The sequence below is a fragment of the Leuresthes tenuis genome, unplaced genomic scaffold (assembly GCF_036924035.1).
Source record: "Leuresthes tenuis unplaced genomic scaffold, fLeuTen1.0.hap1 SCAF_5, whole genome shotgun sequence".
Taxonomy (NCBI): Eukaryota; Metazoa; Chordata; class Actinopteri; order Atheriniformes; family Atherinopsidae; genus Leuresthes; species Leuresthes tenuis.
In genome coordinates this window covers 18240429-18265088 of record NW_027325359.1, presented here as the reverse complement: position 1 = coordinate 18265088, position 24660 = coordinate 18240429, and the positions used below count along the sequence as shown (strand labels likewise).

Genomic DNA, 24660 nt, shown 5'->3' with positions numbered 1-24660 from the left:
TAATGTAGTTTTTCATCAGACCTTCGGTCTGGGTATAGAAAGAAGCACAGTACCACTTTAGCCAAAGTAAATCAAATATTTAATTGAAGCTTTAGACAATATACATGCATGGTGATTTCCTGATGCTTTTCACACAATTGGTCATAGAATACGGAAAAAAAGGCTTATCAGTGTTGAACTTTCTGAACATGCTGTTTTTAAGGTATGAAAATTGTATCATTAACAGATCTTAGTGCCTCAAAACAAATGCCTCAAATCCAGGTTTGAAAAGTCTTTTTTCTTGAGAATCAAGTCTCGTCTTTTTATTTGAGGCCACAAAGAGAGCTGCCACTTTTACGTCTGAATCATGATAATGTCTTTGATATGCATGCTTCCCCAATGCCAACATGCAGTGGATTTGGTCTTCCATGGAGTATTGAGGATCATTATTGTATTCTCATTGCTGTATTCTTGGCTTAGTTACTCTACCTTATCCCCCTCTAAACTCACAGAGCATATCAGTAATTAACATAGATAAAAAGAAATGGATAAAATAGTAGAACTTCTTCCAAACAAAACCCAGGGTATCCTGTATTAAGCAGCTTTCGTCACCTCGGCTGACATCATCGCTAACTTTTCTGACAGCTATCTGCAGATGAGAAGGACTCGTGCTTCACCTCCCCAGGTTCTCTGTCTGAGATAATAGAGCTGCTGTCGCCTGACCCTCTCTTGGCCCTGCATGTAAATATTTGTCATTCCCTACAAACTGAAGTGCACCGCTTCTCCTCCCTTGGAAAACAAACCTATTATTATCATCTTTTTTCACCCCCGTGTGGTGAGGGAAATGTTTTGTAGCTTGTTGGTTGGGTGTGTCAATTTAGATGGGTTCATCCTTATCTGATGCTGTTATAGAGCTGAGGAAAATGGCTTGAAATGATCACATTTGGTCTGACATAAACAAGAAGATGCCATTTAATACTGCACATTTCCCATTTCTAAAGACTGATTTTGTTGTCTGTTTATTAATCCTCTGAATGAGTGTCACAGAAAGTTCTCAGAGCTTTTTAAATACTCCACATTATCTGACACACCAAACTTAGAATGCATCCACTTCATCTTCTCTTCCCATCAATTTGCACATCATACTTGGTCTCAAAGTTGATGATACAGTCAGAATGAAAACCAAGCCATGACATTGAGAGAATTTATTTGTCTGACAGGACTGTGTCAGGCCCAGCCAGGGAATGAAAGACCACAATAAGTAAGCTAACCAAGCAACTGGGATCAAAGTACTCATTTATGGAGTGCATGCATCCTTGGTAGAGTGACCAGACAGAAATCGCAAATGCAGATTGAAAAAGTATTTAGCCACATTTTCAAATGTTATGTGTGGAAGAAACCAGGCAGCAAGCTTCAAACCAAGACACACTCAATTTTTGCTGTTTTTTCATGTTACTGAACAGGAGCACTTCAACATGAAAACCCCAATAACCCTTGAGTGACTTGACTTTTAGCATTTAACCAGTGTTTCTTTTCGCTTTCACTCGCTGTTTCATTGCATTATTACAGACTATATGGTTAAGTTTCCATATTAAAAAAAGACATTTTAAGGTTAGGTACTAAAAATGAGAAGGTTAAAGTTGCATTAAAACTCACTCTGTAAAAATGTATCACATCCAAATACACGTTTGCTGGGTAACTGTTGCAGAGTCTCGCCCCTTTGGCTAAACACACTTACACACTTACAGACTTACAGATTAAGTTCTTGTCAGCACCAATACATAGTTTTCTGTTACGTGACTTTTTCCCATGAGACTGGACAGGAGCTTCACCTCATAAATACCACCTGCACAATCAAAAATGGGCATCAGTCTGTGGGGATATTTTTCTGCAACAGCTGCTTGATGACCAGTCGGGATAGAGGGACAGGACACTCGAAATCTCAAGCTGGGGCGAGAATTTACAATTTTAAGAAGAAAACAGCTCAAAGCATATCGCCAAGAAAACATAGAGAAAACTTCTTCAGTGGCCAAAGTCAGTAACAAAACGCAATAGAGTATCTCTGGGGAGACCTGAAAGTGGCTGTTTTACCACCACTCCCCATCCCACTTCACTGAGCTCGAATGTTTCTGCCAAGAAGAAGGATGAAGCTTCCAAAGTAAAAAACTGTGCCAAGCTTGTGGGATCATTCCAAAGAATATTTAAAGCAATAGCTGCCAAAAATGCCTAAACCAAAGACTTTGCGAAGAGTCTGAATACTAAATAGGATATGATATTTAAACACACCCGAAAAGCCAGAATTTGCTTTGTCATTGTGCAGTACATTTAGGAAGATGAAAATGAACTGAAACTTAAACGTAAGTCTGAAACATGTAGAGAGCTTTTCAAACAAAGCTGATAGACCCAAAGAAATTCATATTGAGAACAAGTCATATTTTTTTGCTCTATTGCTATCATCTGGTATATCCACAACAAAGTAGAAAAATGATAAAAAGCAGTCACTCTTCCTCGGTTGTGGCAGTAACAGGTGTTCAAACTCTTGATATTTGATTTGACTCACTCGGTATGAGTCACTGCTTTAATCACCATCAAACCTTTTATCCTCAACAAGAACCATTTTGATAACTAGAGTGGTTTGCAGATAAAAAAAAAACAACAAACACACACGCACACGCACACGCGCACACACACACACAGCAAAGCAGGGTTCAACATTATTAATATTCGTATGGAAGAAAAAGAAAGAAGGAGAGATGGACAAATCGGTTTCTCGTAATCGTAGAATAGGACTAAAACTCAAATCCATTTTCAGAAGCTTCGATAATTGCCATGAAGCTATCTACACATAGCAGAACATGTTTCGTACTTGCGATCAGTGCTCTGTGAAACACATTGCAAGTTTTTATTCTAGTCTATATTCAGGGCACATCAGTGTATTTTTGTGAATGTGTATTCATATATTTCTTTCTTACTCAATATTTCTGACACGTTTTGCATGTAAGTCTTCTGGAAAAAAGACAACATCATGTGGGAATCAGAAATTTTTCCCGTTAATTTCACTCCTACCTGTGTCGTTAATTTTGTAGCACACAACTGCCCTTTACGCGAAGGGTATCTGTGGGGAATCTGTGGCTCTAATTATTTGTTCTTGTTTTACAAGATGTTGCTAAAAGCAGGTTTAAAGGTCTTGCATAAAGAGGACAACTGTTAGTGATCAATGACAAATCTTTATTTTGAGTATACCCACAACAACATTCTGAGACCAGATCAGCCTGTATCAAAATAGTACAACTATATGCAAATGTTCAAGAGAGCAGCAATACTGCAAAAGTCCAGGGTGCCAAGAGGAAAATATCCATCCTCATTAGAGACTGTGTTGATTCAAAGCAGAGGTGCTGCAGCCATCGACCTGTCTTCTCTCAAGGAGCTTTGGCCTTCAGAGGGCAAGATTTGGGATTGTGCATTTAAGCCTCCATTCATTAGGGTGAGGGCTGGGAGAGATTGATGCGGGGAGGGGTGTTTGCTCAGATCAGCCCATTCTTAGAGCTGTGGTCAAACTGACGGGAAATAGGGGTTAAACTAACAAGTGCAAAATCCGGCAATTATCGGTGGAATCTACCTCGAGGAGATAGTATTGATTTTTGGAATGCTGCTGTGGTTTATACTGAAATAGTGCCGTCTCCAGTGGTCTTTTTTTTTTATTTAAAGGGGATTCATTTGATTTTAAAAGGCTTCATTTTAACTCCAGATAAAGTTTGGCATACAGCATGTGTGCCTCCACTTTTATATTCAACTTTTAGGCATGTGGTTCCTCAAACTTTTTGTTTAAACTCATTTTCATTTTCATGACATAAATAAACAATACCTAAACTTATAAATGGCAAATTCAATTAGAGGCAGTTAACCAAACAGCCAACTTCACATGCGATCATTGAATGTTTGAAAAAGTTTTGAAACAATCTGAAAAAGGTGTGAAAAGCATTTTGATGTCTACCTACATACAATATGTTCATTCATGCTAAACTAAAACACATACGAAGGTGCTCATCAAACATATGGTGGACATGAAAATAAATATATCAGCAATATTTTATGTTTATTTTATGGTGGGAAATATTGAAAAATATAATAGCTACTCGTGAATGGTGAGATGTTCAACAGACAATGTTCCAAATTCCTGGATTTCCATTTAATTGAATTTAAGTTTAATTGTACATTATTAATCCCCAAATGGAAATTATATGTCTGCAGTACGCATTATTATATAATTATTATATAATTGATTTACAATCGACTAATCATACATTTAATCAAGTAGAAGACACAATATAGAGTAAGAAAAAGATAAAATGTGACCATCAGACTTTTGTAACGCATACCTCCACAACAGATATGGAACATATTGAAAGTAAAGCTATGTTACAACTTTGGGTCATTATTAACTACTCTAATGTAAAAGTATTATGTTAGCCCAGCTTAACTTGGCAAATGGACTGGTTATGGTCATCCTTTTGGTCTTTGCTCTCGATTGAATCACTTTTTTAGAAAATGATTGAATCAAAGCCTTGTCAAATGTTAAGTTTTGCAGTTGGCTCTTCACTAGAGCCTGAGGTAGTGCAGTAATTGACATAGAGTTTTGGCTCGTCAATCACAATTATGAAAAATCTTCATCTTTAAGCCACCAATACTGAAATTGTCAACAAAGTCAACTTTCTTATTGTGGTCTAAAGTCTCTGGGCTAAGTGGGAACCTGTTGTTGTGGTCATCTGATGGAAAAAAGCACTCAAAGCAATGTTGAAGCAAATCAGGAAGCTAAAAAAAAGATTCTTTACCCGTAAAGCAGGTGAGCTACAGTCGTGCAAATGAGCAGGCAACATCTTTGTGTTAGATTTCCATTTGTGCTTAAAGTCTCTATTGGCAGACATGCAATATATTTCTTATAATATAGTTTTTATTAGTGTAGATTCAAGTAAAAATAAGAGTAATTATGTTTTTATTATCTTTGCACCAGCAATTTAAATCTAAGGATAGCACAGATACAAACCACAGACTAACAAAACACTGACTCTTGAGAGGGCCTCTTATATTTTTTGCTGCTGTCACAAAATTCTACACATGGCTCCTTTAATACAGCACTTCTGACAGACTAGACTGTGTCTCCTTTGGGTGGTTAATCTTTAATTGAACAAGTGGTGTGTAGCTGAGGCACTGCTTTACATTTTGTTTAATATCTACAGAATGATGTCATTTTTTTGTAATGATGATGTATAACTGAGGAAAGGAGAAGGAGGCATAAAGAGCAGATAAATGTGCATGATAAAGTTAAATGATCTGTCACTGACCTAACACCCACTTTGAATTCATTGTAACAACTTCCCTAATTTCCCACTGATTAAGCGTGTTATTTCTTGTGGAGGAGGCAAAGATGATTAAGGTTTTCTCATGAAGACCCCTTTAGCTCAATCAGCAGGATGGTCAGCACAACTGACTTCCCATGGCTCAAACATTCTTCTTCACTTACAGTATTTTGTGGTATTTGTACATAAATGTCTTGTTCAAATTCCTAATCAAGAAACTACTTTGAAAGCAAATCAACAGTTCCATCAAGTCATCTCTGAAGCAGGAAACTGAATATTGTTTGCGCACAACAATCAAAGAGGAAAATGAACTCAAGTCTGAGCTGTCAGATTTCCATTCTTGTATTGGTATTGGTTATACATATAACCCTAACCCATACTACGTATAAAGTGAATGTATGTATAAGTGTAGAGTTTGTATTATCCTAAAAAAACTATCTATCTATTTGGGCAATCCAATCTGACTCCCTTAACAGGGAGCCTACTACCATATTAAGTTTAAATCCATTCCTCTGATTCCGTTTCCTTTACTTTTGTTTGGTTACACACAATAATCATGCCCTGGTCTTTCTGGCACTCCATCATCTCCAGTTTAAATCATGTAGCTCTGACTGCTATGTTACCTCCTCTCAGTTTTTCTGCGTTCTTTCTCCTACAGCACCCGCATGCAGTCTCTGCAGGTTGACTCGGTCCAGCGCTGGATGGAGGACCTCCGCTACATGACAGAGGTGGAGTGCATGTGCGTCCTCCAGGCTAAGCCCATCGGGGTGGAGGAAGACTCTCAGCAGGGAGAGCTGATTGTGACTTCTGGGGTCAGTGCTGGGGACCATGTGGCCAGGAACAACCTGCAGACGCTCCTTCGTCGCGCCCTAGTAGTGAGCACAGAGCTGGGGAAGATGTTCCAGAGGCTGGAGAAGGGGCGCTGGCAGAGGGTCCACAGCACGGCTGTACGGGCAAACTGCCACGTACGTTCACTGGTGCATGAGTACAGCACTGCCCGGAGCACACCGCCTGAGATGCAAAAGGTGAAGGTGCCTATTTCAAATAAAAAAGTATGGATCACTCATCAGAGATATATCCTCCCACTGGCATGCATACATTTTTGGTTTTGTCTTTATGGATTCCTCTATTTTTATGGTTTTGTCACTTCTTAAAGTGTTTCCTTTTTCCTTTTGTTGCAGTATGAAAAAGCGTTGCTGGAAAAATGTATGGAGCTGACTAATATAACAGAAAGGTGAAACTCTGCTCAATCATTTGAATAAAAAGGAAGCAAGCATGTGCTTATGCATACTAAAACATTCTTTCTTACTCATCTGCAGGTGCCTTCACACTGATGATGAATTCTTTCTGAAATCCATGAGAGAGGCCATCCACGAGATCCTCACAGATGTCAGTGATTCCTTTAGCAACATGATTGACATGGCTTTAGCCAATGAGATCCGGGTATGCAACATATTCTGTATTTATTTGTATGTTCCATTGCTGCAACTGTTCTTCTTTGTCATATGTAGAAATATAAGTTACAACTAAAATGCCTTAATAAAGAAAGTGAAACAATTTTCCATTTTTAGACAATAGAGCTAATAAACAGCATTGCTACTTAGGCCCCACTTATGTCCTGCAAGTTGAAAATCGCTAAACAGGCAAAGTTTATTTTCTTCACTTGTTTTGGTGTTTGTGGTTGGTTTACGTGTTCTTTTTTTACCTACCGTTTTCATTTGCAGCTTTAAGCATTTCAATGCAAATTTACATGAAAGTATAAAGGTTCAGGATAAATTCTGTGTACATCTAGGAGTTTTTGATCTTTAGATAAGGTAACACTTTAAAGGGGCAAATCGTCTGGCAGACTGTAGTCGAGCAAATACTTCATGACTTAAAAAAATACTCTGAATCATTAATGTTGGTGTCACTTTTAGTCTAGTTTAAGGCTAATTGTATAATGTCAGAATTTATATAAATGATTTAATAGATATACAATATCTGAACCTAATAACAGTGGCACACAGCTTTTTTCAGCTGCGTAATGGCATTCTTACCAGAGAAAGAAGTCACACCTTCTCTCAGTTGTACTACAACCTCCTCTCTGTTGTCAAAGTCAGGCCGTCAGCGTGCGCATGTTAGTGCATGTCAGTTCTTGTCATTCATTCTAATGAACTTCCAGATTATTCTCCACCAAAAGGAATAAACACATTGTTTGGCAACAAGAGATTTTATTACTTTTTTTTTTTTTATGGGGTAAAAAAAAAAAAAAAAATCTTACAACAAAAACCACAATCTATAGAGACACCAGATTGGACCATGGATGTTTGATATGCTAAAAACTATTTTAAAGCATCTGTTGACTGATAATGATGTAAAAATATCACTGTACAACTATAATTACATTTTTTGTGTCTCATTTTGACATCTAAGACTGTCACCATCATGTAACAAACACGTGTTTATCAGCCAAGGCCATGGATACTGGCATTAATTTGCTGCTAACAACAAATTCAGAATAATATTGAAGGTGTGATGTCAGAAATGCTGAATGCAGGGGATTTTATTTCAGCATTGTCAAAAATATGAAAGACGGGGTTTGTTATGTTTCTACATCCATTAACAAACTTCTCAACGGCTCACCATCCTTTTAGGTTCTGATCAAACAGATTGAGTCATCAGACAGCGTTCACACCATCGGCAGTGCCATTAGCAACCTGCTGTCTCTAACCCAGGATGGACCTCAGCTCTGCAGCATCATTGCCAAGGTACTGTGGACATACTAGGGGTTAATATCTCTTGCTGACAATAGTTACACCCTGTCGTTTAAAGGTCTTTACATTAATAACGAGAGACGGAGATTTATTTCAGGACAGAGAACATGATTCTTTGTAAAGGCACCCCTGTTATGACCCCATTTTGCAAGTGTTCGTCATCCAGACCTGGAGACCCACATGTACAACCAGCTATCTCTATGCACGCTGCTTTCAGTGGGAGATAAGACAGGACAGACCAGACAGCGAGTCTCATTTAGCCATTAGTTGGCCGACTGCTTCTAAGATTCTTTCGATAAGAGTCTTCCTGATGGCACACGCAAACACACGCATGCACACATCTCCTTTGCAGCCAGATTGTCAGATCAATACTGTCAGCTCCCATTAGGAGTGCACATTGATCACAAACACAGGCTTCTCAGGTGCCTTTACCTTACAGTCCACTCTTACTCAACTTGCATGTCGCGCCACCTGCCCAACCATCAGTGGGAAACCTGCCTGGCATTGACTGCTAATGAATACCCAATACAAAACGTGTCCACCTGCCATCTGAATTAATTAGCCTCCAGCTGTCTGTCTGTTAAATTTTCACACACATACCCTTCACAGTAGTCATCATCTGGCACTTTTTGCATCATCATTTTCCACAGCCTGTTGATTTCAGTCACCCACTTGTTCTGAATAACTACAATAAACAGTTTAACTGCTTGGGTGGGGACCCGATACTTCCTACTTCTCCGTCTCTTTAACAGCTTTGTCACTGACAGACAGCGTTAAGTGAGTCACACACAGCATATGGTGAGGTTAAAGCATGAAAAGGGTGGAGTTCATCATTGTTAGCGTCATAATGGATGGCAGACAGTTTAAGGCAGTGACAGCTTATCCAGGAAAATTTGCTTAATTAGGTATGAGCACGAAATTTATATCCATCCAGCTTAAAATGATGACATTAGCAGATCCTTTCAGATCATTTTGCTCATCTATCGCTCATACATAATTTTGAATGGAGGCATTGTTTCCACATTATAAGTCACAACTGACTTCTGTAGAATTTTGTTGACAGATTTTACAGTGCCTACATGGCCTTGATATACTGTCTATCATGGATCATCACTTACCCCTGTTTTGAGATGCGTTCCTTTTAACTGTAAACAGAACTCGTTCCAAGTTTGGGGAAAAGACGTTTGAATATGCTGCCCCCCTACTCTTGGAATCACCTTCAGACCTGGACTAAGGAGCCGGTCTCTCTAAATGAATTCAAACACATTTCAAACATTTTAGATGCAGGAGGATCCGGCCGTAAATATTTAATGATTGATCATTGCAACACCTGTTTATGATGACCGTTGTGATAATCACAGTATATTCTCCTGGTTAAATGAAAAAAAGAAAATTCTAATCAAATATTGCACATTTAGAAAATTAGAGTCAGATATTAAAAGAAATCAATTTACATACACTTTGGAACTGCAGAAATAAGCTGTGAATATGCTGGCAGCTGCTTGTTAAATCACTCATCCAGCAGCAATGTTGGCAATCACATAGACTCTTGGTCATTAGACAAATGACAGTCCAAAGTCTACTCACCTTCAAGCTCTGCTTCACTCTCAGTGCTCCACCATGTTCAATGAGTTGCAGCTAACATTGTTCTGAGAGCTTGAGGAGTCAATGAAGCCAAACTGGAAAAAAACATCTTTGAACAGAGGAAGAGGTCTCTTGTATCACGTGACCAAAAAACATGCTAGTTCAGACAGATAAACAACTCACAGGTGATAATGACTTAAACTGTCCACTGGTCAGGTGGTTCGGTGACACATGTGACCTTAATGACCTGGAAATTGTGAACGACCTCTCTACTACTGCTCATAAGCCGATTATCCTCACCTACTAGTTGAGAACAGAAGAAGCCTTTTGGAAGAGAGGTGAAATGTTTTCAAGAATCAAGAAAAAGAAGTTTAGCTGCCCTTATTCAAGCTCTTCGGATCACCATGACCTGGTGACCATACAGCTGAATTAGTTCATCTTTATTTTAGTGCAGAGCAAATAGTGTACAAAGAGTGTGAAAACAAATGTCTTCTGATGGAAACAGCCTTAATGAGAGCTGTGAGAGTGACCCACAACAGTACAGCTGTGAGCAGTCTAACCAAAACAAGCTTAAAGACACTTAAAAAACACAGAGCTTTTTAATGGTGCAGAGTTGAGCAATAATACTGATGTTTTTCACATGAAAAAGCATTTGACAAATGCTATCTGTTTCTAAATTGTTGCAGTATTGAAAACAGCTGAAGAAATTATTTAAATTAAGAAGAGAGCACAACTTTTATATGTCAACAAAACAGGGTGGTGAGACCTTCTAGTTCTCACTTTGTGCCCTACTTACTCATTACCTCAAAACATAACTGGCATCTCATTGTCTTTGTTCACCTCTTCGTTCAGAGTAATCACACAATCGAGTTTGTGACTGCCTGAACTGCAGCTGTATGTTACACTGAGCAGGTCAGAGCACACCATTGAAAGTAGGTATACCCTTATGACATACTGGTAATATCGAAATATCAGCTGTATAGCTTAAAACTACATATCTAAGCACTTTTAAGCTGAAGTAGTTGTCTTATTTTGCCCTGAATAACTATTTGAAAAGTCTGCATCTGCTTGTGGGCCGTCTGACGGATTGATAATATAAAGATCCTTCTTCTCATCTGATCTTAAAATATTTGAAATCTGAGTGAAAATACAAGCACCATCCAACAAAGGTACAACATGGCAGCTCCACATAGAAAGGTGCAGCACAAGGAAAACACTTCTGAGTCGTGCCATGACAAATAGCAGCTGGAGAGTGAGCTTCATGTCTCAGAGTTTACCTGCAGCACTTACACTGATCATAAAGGCTAAATGTGAGCAGATTCCTCGTGTGTTCGTGCTCTGAAGGTTGAGAGCTGGGAATTGCAGGATGTGGGAGAGCATGAGGTGGCAGTAACTGAGGCCTGATAAGAGACAGTGTGTCATCCAAAGTGTGTGGGTAGAATGAATTTTGAAATAAAGTGAACATGTTAAAGTGGTATCAAAATTAGATTAGATCACACAAAAACCGTGCCCTGCCTGGGTAAGAATGAGATGGTCAGCACTGTGGAACCTGTTACCAACAAACCCATTCTTAAATGCAGAGTTCCCAGAGAAATTTTCACTCATAGTGTACTTGTCTGCAAATCCCAATGTAAACACTTTGACTGAATGTTAGCAAGTACAACGTAGCAGAGTAAATGATTTAGAAATTATGAGATGGAAAGAGATTACACGCTCTGTAGGCCTGTCGTTGCACACACGTGGATAAAGAAGCACGCGTGTGAGAGTAAATGTGTTCTAAGGGCTCCATTTAAGGGATGAGGATGAAATCAGTGGAAGCAATTGTTTAAAAAGGAAGGGAGATAAATGGATGACAAGCCTAACAATCTGTGAAAAGCCGGAAAAAGTCTGTGAGGATGATATGAATAGAAATAGATGCCTCCACTACTGTTCTTGCAGCGGGAGTCTTGGAATGTTAGCCAGACCAATCTCCAGACCAACCTCATCATGCTTGCATTTGCACTGCATGAGGGCATTTGTTACCATCTGGCACCCATCCTAACTACTTATTGCCTGTTATATTCAGGTGGGCAAAGATACATATTTTCAAGATTTTAACCACAATTGCAATAAATAAATGCATTTTTTCAATTTCCTGTTTAGTCTATGTGCCTTTATTTGAAGAATGTTTATTTTGTTGTTTATTTGGGGGTTATTTTGTTAAGCCTGTTAAGAATAATAAAAAAAAAATTAAATAACCAATTTCAAATTGTATCTTTAGTCACTTTTTTTAACCAACAGCCTTTGCAAAGTTATACAATTTGTTCCAATTTTTTTCGTTGCATCTATGAAAAATACTGTAGATAGCACAGTTTGACCGACACAAAATTGTATTTTTACACCAGAAAAGGTGATTCCAAAAGAGCTATCAGCTGAATACCTGACGTATCTCAGCATGGTGTTCAGTTTGTCCTTAAAGAATCTGAGGAAAGTGGCAGGTCTAAAAAAAAAGAAAACTGTCTACAGCAGATGAACAGTATCTGAAAGTGAAAACCTTGAGAAATAGCAAAAAAAAAATAGCAAAGACCTGACACAGGACTTAAGAGATGCATCTGGCCCTTCAGTTAAGGTATGCCAGCTGACACAAGACCTGGAATGAACATCAACAGGTCTTACGGAGTGATAAAGCCTCCCTAGAGCCCGTATCTCAACACTGTTGAAGCAGTGTGGGAACATCTTGACAGAGAACGGAACACAAAGGCCTCCAACATTCAATGAAGAGCTTTGAAATGTCCTTCAAGAAGCCCAGATAACTACTCCTGAATACTACTTCAAGAAATAAGAAGAAAGCTTGTCTAAGAGGGTTCACACTGTATTGAAGAATAAAGGTGCTCAGACCAAATATTGACTTTAAAGCTCTATAATTTTACAAACTCAACACAAGTTTTTGCTGCATTTCCATTTATGTTTGCCTATTTCAATTATTAGCTGCAGCTAAATGAGAGGTGGCTCAAGATTTTTACTCAATATTATAAATAGCAAAGGTTTTATAGGTATAAGTTGCTGCCTGGTTCTTTCTGCAAATACATGTCAATAAGCATTCAGAACCGCTGAACTTGAAAAGTTAGATTAAAACTTATTCTTTTCTTTTTCTTTTTGAAAACAGGCCAACATAATGATAATTTTACCTTTGGAAAAATATTCAAAACCAAAGAATTCATTTGCAAATTGCGTTCAGTCCTTCAGAGATTCTCCACCTTAATTTTAAAATGACATATCCTGTCACATTGTAACATTCGGGACCAACAATCTTCCCATTACTAGCAAGCTGTTTGAACCAACATGTGAGCCTCTTTGGAGTTTCAGAAGGTTTACTGAAAACTGCCTGACAGTGTTGGCAGTTCTTACAGGTATGGTGGCCCAATATTGCGTAGGCAGTGAACAGGGAAGAGCGGTCAGGCTGGAGGGCAGGATGATTAACCACTCCAAGCCTCGGCAGCACAGCCTTAGCAGAATATGAGATGCCTGCTCAGTATAATAGCCTTATTAGGATAATGGTGGTAGTTACAGGCTTCGTCTTCCTCCAGGTAATTCTAGCTATCTGCACGGTGAATCCAATTCTCCAAGTGTTTTTTTTTTGTCAGAGGCATGCTTTAGTGTAGGCATGGAGCCAATGCAGGAACTGTTTTTGTTTGTTTACACCAAGCATAACCCAACAGAAAATGCTCAGCTATTATGGATCGCAAGTCATCTTTTCTTTTTTTCTGTTTTGTGTTTTCCATTCATGAAATATGTATATTTTTACCCAGTATCATAAATAGTTGGATCCATTTCATAGGCTCTGTTGTTGGCATGCTCGCTGAGCAAAGCTGGCCAAATTCATCGGTCATTTCAGGTCTCTTGGAATCTTTAAAACCAGCATCATGCTTTTTGGCTTAGATCTGTAGGGCTCCTTGGCTGTCACGGCTCAGTCTATAACAAAGAGCATTTTGATCCCTTTTTGCACAATAATTTGTGCTCCAAGACAAGAGTAGACAATGACGATTGGTGAATAATTTGATCGTATGGTGCCTAAGACTCGAAAGATTTTTGAAGAAACTAACAGCATTTCATGTCCCACAATAACTTATTTTGTGGAAAACACATTGAGAACAAATTCTGAATAAAACAGAAATCTGTATTGTAAACTTGCCTCACTTTGTTGTTGCTGTGTATTCTTGATACACCCCTCACCTAAACTGGTTGTTCTGAGTCTGCTCAAGAGTTGCTTATCTTACATGTTATCTTTTAGGGATAGGTTGTGATTTTGCCCACATACAGATAGCCTCTAACAGATGTGGCAGCTATTATGTTGCAAAAGGAAATGACAGTCAGTCTTAAAGATGGAGGAAAACAGAGCAACTAAAACAAATAACTGTGCTGCAACTCTTTTAATAGTCACAGCAGGACTGTTAAACAGCAGGAAAAAATTAGCAAACACTTACACACCAGCCTTTTAAAGTGCTGGTGGATTTTCTATAAGCTATGCACATAACGACTGTAAAAAGTCACACACAGTTAACACAGGAGGTGAGCAAGATGTACCCTTTAAGTTGGAATGCCCAGCCGAGTTATGCTGCTTGTATCCTCAAAAGAAAAGTGAATGCACAGAATGCAAGTTATTATTATCCAATATTACACTATATTCATCATTTATTAGCCTTTGGGAATCATAAATTCTATCAAAACAGAGATAAAATGACTTTATTCATCAGATAAACTACTTCTGCAATCCTGTGAAAACATTTTTGCAGCTTGTTTTCAGGCAGGCTCAATCAGCAGCATCACCGGAGATTGTTCAGCTCAAGACCCCCACAAGGCTGGATGTGGTTTTACCATTGTGGAAACTGAAATTGACACAATTTAGCATCAGTGCAGATTCATGAAGCACTCTTATGTGGCTTAAATATAAAATGACATTTCCCTCTTTCACAGGAAGGAGCCGTGGTGGCCCTGTTTAAGATCTGCCGGCAGGACCGCTTCAGAGACCTCTATGCTCACGCTCTGAGAACAGTGGCCTCCATCTGCTGCGTAGAAGAGGGCATCAACCAACTGGACAAGGTATAGGGGGTACACAACACATTTACATTAAATTATAATAGAAAAAAATGGTGTTCATAAGTTAACATAAACATGACACGGGGAAAGCAGACTGAAGCAAATTAAGGACATGATTTCCAGTAAGAAAAAACGACTGCTACTGCCAGTCCGACCACATAATGTTAACACCGATCAGCTAAAGTCTTTCACCTCTTCCCAGCAGCACATTCTAGTTTGCTAAGGACACATTCAGCCATCCTCACCCTTTCCCCATATTATGACTGCGAGGCCTCCGTTTATTTTCACAGGTGAACATGCGTGCCAACAATGGCAGCAGGAGAAGGCCTGGCTGCACAGAAACATACGGTGTAATCATCAATGATCTGCAGTCAAAGCAAAAGTTTGGCAGGAAAAGGGTGCTGAATGTTCTTAAAGGATAATTTGATATGTCAGTGAATTGGTTTCAGTTTTCCATTCCCGAGTGTGATTGATATTTTATACATAACACGTCACCCTGTGTCATTACTGCTGGTATCACTAATTGCGATAAATAAGATCACGTTTCCTAATTACACCAGCAATTAGTGTTGGTCACTTTTCATCATTTTTAAGGGGAAATAAGAACATGTGAAACTAATTATTTTCTCTCATAATGACAAACTGTGGCACCGTTACATTGTTCAAGAGGGACTTTTGACTTCTTCACAACATTGGACGACATCTGACAGCAAAGTCTCCTGTAAATGAGCTCAAAACGTCCAGCTGATTCAGAGGACCACCATTAAACTCAGCTATATCATTCAAAAGCTCTGAGACAGTGAGATAATCAATACCATATTGCGAATAGATTGAGTTCACGACAGCATTGTACAACACGTACACCAAGACATGATTTACAGTGAACCTCTGTGGGACACAACAATGAGCTCATTAGTTGGACCTCCTGAATGCAGAGTCAACAGGTCAAACATTAAAACCCAAATGACTCTGCTCAATTTATGCATGCGCGTGCGTGTGTGTGTGTAAAGGAGAGAATATGGGAAGGGGAGGGAGGAGGCTAATGAGACGTCCGTCATTGTTTGTCCTGGTTTGTTCTCTGTGGAGAATTCCACCAAAACCTAAATAACAGACACACCTGTGCTGAGCGAGTGTTCACAAAAAGAAAAATATATCTTGATTCGTGCGAATAATGATGCCACAGTGGTGTCTGTTCACATCCGGAGCAGCTGGGACGGCGGGAATCAGCCGACTGTGAATCCTCTTTAACTGGAACCAAAGTCCGCCCCAGATTAGCAGGCTGGTCCCTGTGGGAAGCCTGTCAGGCAAGTCTGTGCTACCAACCGCTCACCGGCAATCGCTCAGGCTTGAGAAACGCAACTGTCGCTGTTGATGGGTGATCTCGAAAAGGGCCCAGTATGCACCTTTACTGCTCATTGGTGGATATAACTTTCAGTTCCTTCCCCGGCAGACGCATTATGTAATCTTAAATGTTTATCGTGGCAAATCAAAGTTGCTCATTGATTATGTGCCTGATGAACAAAGAAAAAGAACAGTATAGTTTGAAGGGTGGATGGATTTAACGCGTTAGAAGCCTTCACATCACAAATATAGACCAATCGAGAAGGTTAGGTAGCATGTGAAATACAAAGTCACGGTGGGTAACATCTGCAAATTGAAAAAGAATCATAAAGTGTACCCCAAAATATGAACTGATATTAATAACTGCCCAGAACAAATAATGTTTGATTTTGGGATAAAGGGCATCGCCCTGAGTGAGCGTGTCAGAAAGTACAAGAAATTATCAGTTTTTCTGGGTTGTTTCATGCTGTTCCTTTATGTTAACATAGCAGGAGAGATAATGCTTCTTCTAACTTCATGTCAAGATCTCTGAAGCTGTGACGCCATGAATTTAGTGAGCATTCACTGAGGTGTGCTGTGAATGTTTACGGGTGGAGCTGTGAAGTGCTTCTCCTTTCCACGGCCCGAGTTAAGAATGCTCACCCTAATATGTTAATTATGCAGTTAAATCAATTTGGAATAGCGGTGCATTGTCCTGTTATATGAAAGACAGATTTTTCATTCAGTGTGCTTTAGCAGCTACATTTCAGAGACAGTCACTCAAAACACTTAACACATGAATTGTCACAGAGTAGTTACAGTATGGATGCCTAAAAGAGCCTCTACCAGTTCATGATGTGTCGGTTGGACAGGAATTATTTCTTTTTTCTTAACTGTAATTTGATTTAACTAATTATTTCTCTCTTTTTTTGCCATGTACACTCAAAATTGTGTGCTTTTCCTCCTTTAACTACGGAGGTTGTGAATGTATATGTGATGATTTTTGGTTTCACCACCGGGCTAACTTTAATATCACTTATTTGACTAATTCAGAAGTTATTTGACGGTGACCCGGATATAAAAATGAATCAAATACATTCTCTGTCCTGTGAATGAGAAGTTGGGGAGTTGGCGGGTGTTGAGAGTGTATTGTTCCACGTCAGTGGGTCGCTCTGGCACACCGCTGCTGACGTCCATGGAGACAAAAATAGGGAATTGGCCTGTGAAGCTCGACGCGCTGATGCTCGTCAGCAGATAAAACTGACAGGTGTGGTTGGCTGAGAGCTGACAGCTTGCTCCATTCAAGCTGTTTGTTGGTAAGCTTCAGTTTTGAGGAGTGATGGCTGGCTTTTACTCTTCCTATATGACAAAAATAATGGCTAATAATGGCTTGAAACATGACTAACAAATATAGAAAATAAAAAAAAAGGTCTGATTTAGTAGGCAGCAAATGCATTCTCCAGGGTTTCCAATTATGTGTATGATTTCCAGAGTGCATATTGATTTTTTTTAACATTGAATCATGTGCAAAAGTTACAAAGAAATGCTACTTACAAATAGAGAGTAACACAGTCAGCAGCTGCCAAACAGTCACCATGAACTGAGCAACACTGCCCCCAAGTGGATAAATACATACCCTACATCTATACTGTTTCCAGAAGCCTCTACACACTAACACCAGCTGCACACACAAACAAATACTAACGCAGAGATGATATAAATGTATGACATCAGGCCTAATGAGCCGTCTTTTCTTCATGTGGAAGAATATTTCCTTCTCTGCTCTAACTTTGAGTTCCACTTTAAAAGCTGACGATGCACACAATCTGAGTAGATGCCAGTCAGGTATACAAGAGTTACTCAGCACCACACTAACATTAAATCAAATGGCACGTCTTAATTGCACCAATTTTATGGTAAGAGTCACAGCTTTTAGCAAAGCTGACACTTTGAACACTTTACTGTCTGTTCTGCCATGAAAAGGATGGGAGGTCAAGTGGGTTCAGCGGTCTGAAATCCACTGTTTTTAAATAACCATAAAGGATAGTGCATTTTAAACATCTTTAGGACATCAGGTATGACACAATAGTTTCTAAAAAAATGTTGCCAATGTGGTGTTTAGGGAGGAAAGATGAAGGAGTCCACCAGCCAGGGCCTCCACTGATGAGTCATAGTAAAAAATATAGATCTCCATGTCAGCTTGCAAGGCCCCCATCACAGAAAATAGCCAGTGAATCACTGTTTGGCCAAAGAGTGATTCAGAGTACAGTAAAATAAGTGATTCAGGTGCCTTTTTGCAAACAAATACCCAGTGTGCTGTCACGTGACTTCTAAAGAGGCATGACTATATGTCTGGCTATAAAGTCCTGACTGGTTGGATGAATGGTTCTCCTTCTGTAAGGCCCTCTGGTCGCCATAAGCGAGTTCTGCTCCCCATTAGTGACTGTTGGCTTGTTGGTTGGTTGTCTGTTCAGGGCTCTGTTTTGGTGGATCCAATTTTCTTGCATTTGACACTAATGAAAGCTGCTGTGCTTTGGAGCGTATTCTAAATGTTGCGGAATAATTTTGTATCCTTTCCCAGATGTGGACCATCATGTAACTCTACCTCATCTTTGGACGGACAGCATTTTGTATAAACAAATGCATCACTTTCTTAATCACATCCAATGATTTAATTCAGTTGGCTTTTTTCACTGAATTGATTCTGTCAAGCCTGTGGAAGCATCTCAAAGCCTATGATGGAATCACCAGAGCTCACTGTCACTATCGTCATATTTCAACTAAACCCTCCGAAAAGCTCTTTTTTGCTTTATCCAGGGGAATTCTGTGTAGGCTAAGGAAAAAATAGAGATCTAATATAATCTATTTTAAGATCAGCCTGAAAGAAAAGGTGGAAATCTTAAAAGAACTTGAAAACAAACAGAGCCCTGTACTACAGTCCATCAACTGTGTGAAAATTCATTTTTGAGATACTTGATCTTATCATTAAAATACATAAAAAACAAAAGAAAACTATTGAAATCTGTTCATTCTAATGAAATTACTATCCTGAAAATTCAGATTTTAGTTCATCATGTGTGGATAACCCATCCATTATCACTTCTTGTCCAACACAGATCGTGCGTTTGAAAAAATTAACAAACCATCAACAAGAATACAAGCTTATGTTGCCACTGGAAGTGTAAAACACAAACTTTGTTTGACGTGTAGGTGGATGGGATCCTGTGCCTGGCAGACATCTTGACCGATGAAAGCAGCGTGGAAGCGGCCAGGGCTGAGGCGGCGGCGGTCGTGGCTCAGATCACATCACCCCACCACACATCCACTCAGCATCTGGCCAGCTTCCTGGAGAGCATGCACGACATTGTCACTGCGCTCATCAGTGAGTGGACGCGCCGGCCATGACGCCACGCTCACCTTTGACCTCTAGTCTGGCTGAGCTTGTTTAAAGAAGCAAGATTTGTTGATGGGACTGTAATTCAATGGAAAATTCAGAATACAAGATTGTTTTAATGCAGATGAAAACCTTCCAGTGCGTATAACAGAGGCAGTGAATTTTACGGTTCGCTTTTATTGCATTCTGTGCATTTTGTTGTATCAGAACTTTGCTTGTAACCCCTGTATTTACTGTGCCGTGCCTTATTCTCTCAGAGCTGTGCGAGAGCGCCTCCTGTGGTGAAGTCTTCCTCCTGGCCTCTGCAGCCTTGGCCAATATCACCTTCTTTGACAGCATGGCCTGTGAGATTCTCCTGCAGCTGAATGCCATCCACATCCTGCTGCAGGCCTGCAAAGACCGTCAGAGAGTCGACACGCCCTACTCAAAAGACCAGGTGCTCATCTGAATATGCTGTACGCTGTGTAAAACGGCAAAATCCCAACTTCACAGTGTAAATGTGCTGTGTATGTATAGAAAGCAGCGATGATTTTGTGCTTTTTGAACAACTGGTTGAAAAAGTAAATGTACAGAAATGTGTAACGCTTGTCATGTTTCTTCTTGTTTAAATCTCAGGTGGTGACAATTTTGGCAAATCTCTCTGTCTTAGAACCATGCGCTTCTGAAGTCCTGCAAGAACAAGGTAATGTGTTATTTCACCATAAATTAAAAAAAGTGTGTACATTTAAGTGTTGTTTTTCCTGGCAGTGTATTGAGGCTGAAAGAAAGGAAACCACTGCAGTACTTCTTTGATGTCTATTAGCTGAGGAAAAAGCTCCATAAGGCAGGTGAATTCTTCTTTATTCCTCTAGAGGGCAGCATCAGACAATTTCTGTGAGGAGGCTCAGAGCAGATCCATCACATATGCAAATATAAGCGTAATCTTAATGTTTAATCGTGTCTCTCATTATTTCATATTCAGATTTTCCGCTCTGATGTTATATTATTATGTTTAGTCTAAATAACACCCTTTGTCAGCTCTGAGCTTTTCACATTCCATTATAAAGGACATTTAAACAGTCATGCCTTTCTGCATGGGCCCATCTCTCGGTGTCAACCTCAAACTGTCAGCTCAGCTAGTATTGGTACAGTTCTGTCCTCATTAAGTTATTGCTTTGATATTTGCATGTTAACTACAAAAGTAAAAAAAAAGTGCAGTTTAGTCTTGTCTTCGTAAAATAATGCAGATGAATAAAAGGCAAAAGGCATCTCAGAATAAGAACCTTGTGTCAGTCTCAGTTTGTGATCATCGTTGTTCCCACTCATCCTGATGCAGTGATTCTGACCCTCTCAAGATAAATAAACAGCTGAATTGTCTGTCTGTATTTTATGTCTCTGTTTTGCTTTCTTTTGTTTTATTAAGTGTTTTTTTATTATTATTTATCCTGGCTTGCTAACAGCCTTTCGGTTTTTCCTCTCTGGAATTTTCTGCCTTCTTTCTGAATCATTAAAGTTATAAACCTGATCAGTGTGTGTGTGTTTGGATCCTAATGTGTTTTTTTGTCTGGTATCTGTTTTTATGATTTTTGTTTTTATATTTTTTGTCTTACCATGCAGGAGTTGTCTTGGTGCCTTGACTCCTTCTTACTATTCTGTTACTTGTATCTCTCTTGTCCTCCTTGACTAATCTGTGCTGTATGTAACTGTATGTTTGTTAGGAATAGAGAGACTGTTACTGCTGCTGGGAGAAAAGCCATCCTCCCCTAGTCCATCAGAGGGCGCAGCCTGCGAGCGAGTCCAGCAGAAGGCGGCAGTCACACTGGCCCGTCTGAGCAGAGACCCTGACGTGGCCCAAACTGCCATCCAACTAAAAGGTAATCCATTACTTCACTGTGATTTTACACAACTACACTGTTTCTTATCAATTAATTATATATACTGTAGCTCTTAGGACAAAATGGAGGGTAAGGGAAGATTTATTAACTTGAAAAGAGAAAAGAAAAAAAAGAGCCACTTGTAAATATTAAACTGAGAAGGAACACAGAAAAGACATTTATGAATGCAAATTTGCAAATTGGCCTCCCAAATATGCAAATTTCTCCCAAAAATTTACAATTTACAATGACATGTTATAGTAGGTGACTCTGATAGTGCTTGGTAAATTACAAAGCTTCTGAGGTACAGGACAATTTTATATATAAAAGAGTTTAGAATATGCAACAGAATTTTGAGTTTTGGTTCAGAACGCTTAAAAAATGTAGGTTATTTGATTTCAATTAGCATTATTACAACATTGGCGGATACTAAATATAGGCCTTGAGGTACTCCACTTGAAGCAGACTCACCAACTGACCATGATGCACAGATTGTCTTGGTTTTAATATATCCTAAAGACAGATTAGGAACCACTGTGGCTCACAGACTGTACAAATGTAACAGTAGATCCACTCCCCTGCAGACCTCTCGGAACTCTTTATGAATGTTTTTGTCAAAAAAGAACTGAATGTTGAGAATGGAAATTAGCACATTTTGCATTTCTGTAACAAAAAGTAGAGATGAGAAGTGATACCACTACCACAGAAAGGGTTAGCCAGAAGTCTGCTGTGGACAGGTACCTCTGCTCTGCACCTCAGTTTTTTTCTTATTATTGTGATTTCATTTCAAATAAACATGTGACAAGCTGGTAAGTGAATTTTTCCTCTGCCGTCTTAAGCTGTTCCTTGCCTCATCGAACTCTGTCGCTCCCCTACTGAGAGAAATAACAGTGACTCTGTTCTGGTGGCTTGCCTGGTGAGTGTAAAGGATGTCTCCATACGTCTATGTGTGCATGCAGACCTTTGAGTATGTTTAAATGATCCTGTGTCCTGAATACAAATAATTCATTCAAACACTCAAATTGCCTATTTCAGATACATGCCTAAAATACTATGGCCATATAGCATTTCGCCAATATAATTTCACAGGTATGCATGCCCTATATAACAGGTTTCACTGAGCCAAAGTCCAATTTAATTACATCCGCAGGGCACACTTTCAATCAGATAGCTGACTGCTTCAGATGATGTAAGATTCTCTGTGCTGAAACATAGTACATCCAAATCATAGGTAACATCCCTGCTTGCAATTCACCACTCAGTCATTCTGATCATGATCATTAAGATGCAGGATTTCAAGCACATGTTGGTCAGGAGCTTAATTGGACTGCCCGTGTCCACATTTGTCAGTCTATTCAAATTAATGTGATTCCATTTTATCCCTTTAGCCACGGGTTAAGAGCTGCATTTGTAGATGTTGATTTTTTCCCTTCAAAGGATGCTGAGCTTTCACAGATAATTTGTAATATTGAATGTAAATGTCGCAGGCTCTGCTGGCTGAGTGGGTGAGGGGTGTCAGTCACGTTAGTCCTACATTCTTCAAGTCACACAAAATTCCCAGCGTGTTGTTTTGAACTCCTGGTCTGACAGGATTGGTCTGATATCTGCATATTCTGTGTCTTTTTTTCAATGAAGCATGCTAAACACTTAAAGTCATAATTTAATCTCCCCAGTTATCTTGAAGTGTTTGCGTGTTATGTGTGCCTCCAGGCTGCTTTGAGGAGGCTAGCAGCAGGCTGTCCAGACAGCATCGAGGCAGCCGACCACCAGCAGCTCATCAAACCACGGCTCGTCGACTCTTTCCTGCTGTGTTCAAACATGGAGGAGAGCTTTGTATGATGACCTGCGCACCAAACCACTGAGAGCTGAATTTGTGTGCGTATAAATGCTGCCATGTACTCAGAAACATTGCATCTATTCTATGACTCGTGCTTTCTTTGCCACTTTACATCCTGAGAGGATACCTCCAATTTGATCCTGGATCTGGGTGATTCGAGCAAAACTGCATTGTGTCAGCTTAAATTATTGGAGAAGACATAAGTATTTGTAAATATATATTTGTGTTGCCTTGTATAATTTGGTACGATCCCATTAAATGCAACAAATGTTTTCAGTGTTCTGAGGAAGAAAGAGAACCCATAAAATTCAGATCCATAATTGTTTCAGCGAGCATTTTTTATGAGTAGGTGGTATTTTTTAAAATTCAAAGTATAACCTTATCGCTTTGTATTCCACCACCGTGCAATTTAGTGTATGTGTTGTATGTATTGATAAAGTTTCAAGGCAAAAAACAGCAAATGCCTCTGAAAGAACTGTTCATCGTGACAGCCCGACCATTTATGTCTAGTTAAATCCTTTTAAACTATTTCTTTTATATTTCAGCAAGTCGGCAACCACTTTTTGAATAACAAATGCAACTAAATTATTACAGGAAGCAAGTTTTTCATTATATTTGTGGTTTTAATAATCTTAATGACAGGTCACAAACATTTTTCATGAAGAAATAAGGTCAAATGCTGTAACTGAACCAGTCAAAAACTCTTGTCAACTTATTTACTTTGAATTTTTTTCCCCCTTTAATTTCAAATACTGCCTTTGCTACTAGAAAACAAATCTTGAATTTGAACATGCCTTATATTTAAAGAGAATTACCATTATTGTATGCAATGCATGGAATAAAGGCAATTATCTATCCAATGTTGAATGTGTTTTATTCTTGTGCAAAGGTATTGCAGCGAAATCATTGTGTATGTTAGTGGGGGAAAGTGGTTTGTGGGGTACAAGCGCTTTGAGTGGCAAACAACACTGGAAAAGGGTTCAGTAAATGCAACCCATTTACGTATTCTTCTGCTCTGTGAGACTGTTTTGCTTAACTTGTCAGAAAAGCTGGAAACCAGCCCCTTGAGATTCATTTAGAACTCACTTTAATGTCAATTGGATATGGATATTGTGTGACCCTTTTTTTTTTTCTTTGAATGGACCAACTAATTTGTTTGTGAAACTTACATTTTTCTTTATGTTGACATCTACAAACGGCAAAGACCCCAAATTTACATTTGGACTCGTATGATATAATGTGTGCAACACAAACATTTATATTCATAATGTTCAACCAATTGCATTTGAGCAATTATTTTAGTTTTACACTGCTGGAAATCACTAGACAATAAATACACGTGGCTGGCAAATGTATTCCATACACATACAAGGCCAACTTTATATTTCAATCTTACAGGAGTTATAAGTGTTTTTAAGACAAAGATTATGAAGTGAATTCAATATGATGATGTGAAAGGATCACTTGTAATTATAAACCTTCAAAACTAAACTTGAGTTTCAGCTCA

General features: G+C 39.1%; 1 protein-coding gene across 1 annotated transcript; it reads left to right on the top strand.

Annotated features, from left to right (window-relative positions):
- The first annotated feature begins 5998 nt into the window (after nucleotides 1–5998).
- On the top strand, nucleotides 5999–24013 carry LOC140307471 (protein inscuteable homolog). The gene is made up of 11 exons (XM_072386376.1): nucleotides 5999–6361; nucleotides 6518–6570; nucleotides 6656–6779; nucleotides 7970–8083; nucleotides 14627–14752; nucleotides 19280–19451; nucleotides 19721–19899; nucleotides 20079–20145; nucleotides 21161–21316; nucleotides 22156–22232; nucleotides 23027–24013. The coding sequence occupies exons 1-11, from the start codon at nucleotides 6002–6004 to the stop codon at nucleotides 23153–23155; spliced, it is 1557 nt and encodes a 518-aa protein (XP_072242477.1). The 5' UTR covers nucleotides 5999–6001; the 3' UTR covers nucleotides 23156–24013.
- The last annotated feature ends 647 nt before the right edge of the window (nucleotides 24014–24660 follow it).

What these genes read in the sequence shown, in the direction of transcription:
- LOC140307471 (XM_072386376.1), top strand. Translation starts at nt 6,002, where the DNA reads ATGCAGTCTCTGCAGGTTGACTCGGTCCAGCGCTGGATGGAGGACCTC. An exon ending in TCTGCAGCATCATTGCCAAG is followed by an intron (nt 8,084 to 14,626) that starts GTACTGTGGACA and finishes CCTCTTTCACAG; the next exon opens with GAAGGAGCCGTGGTGGCCCT. An exon ending in AACTGCCATCCAACTAAAAG is followed by an intron (nt 21,317 to 22,155) that starts GTAATCCATTAC and finishes TGCCGTCTTAAG; the next exon opens with CTGTTCCTTGCCTCATCGAA.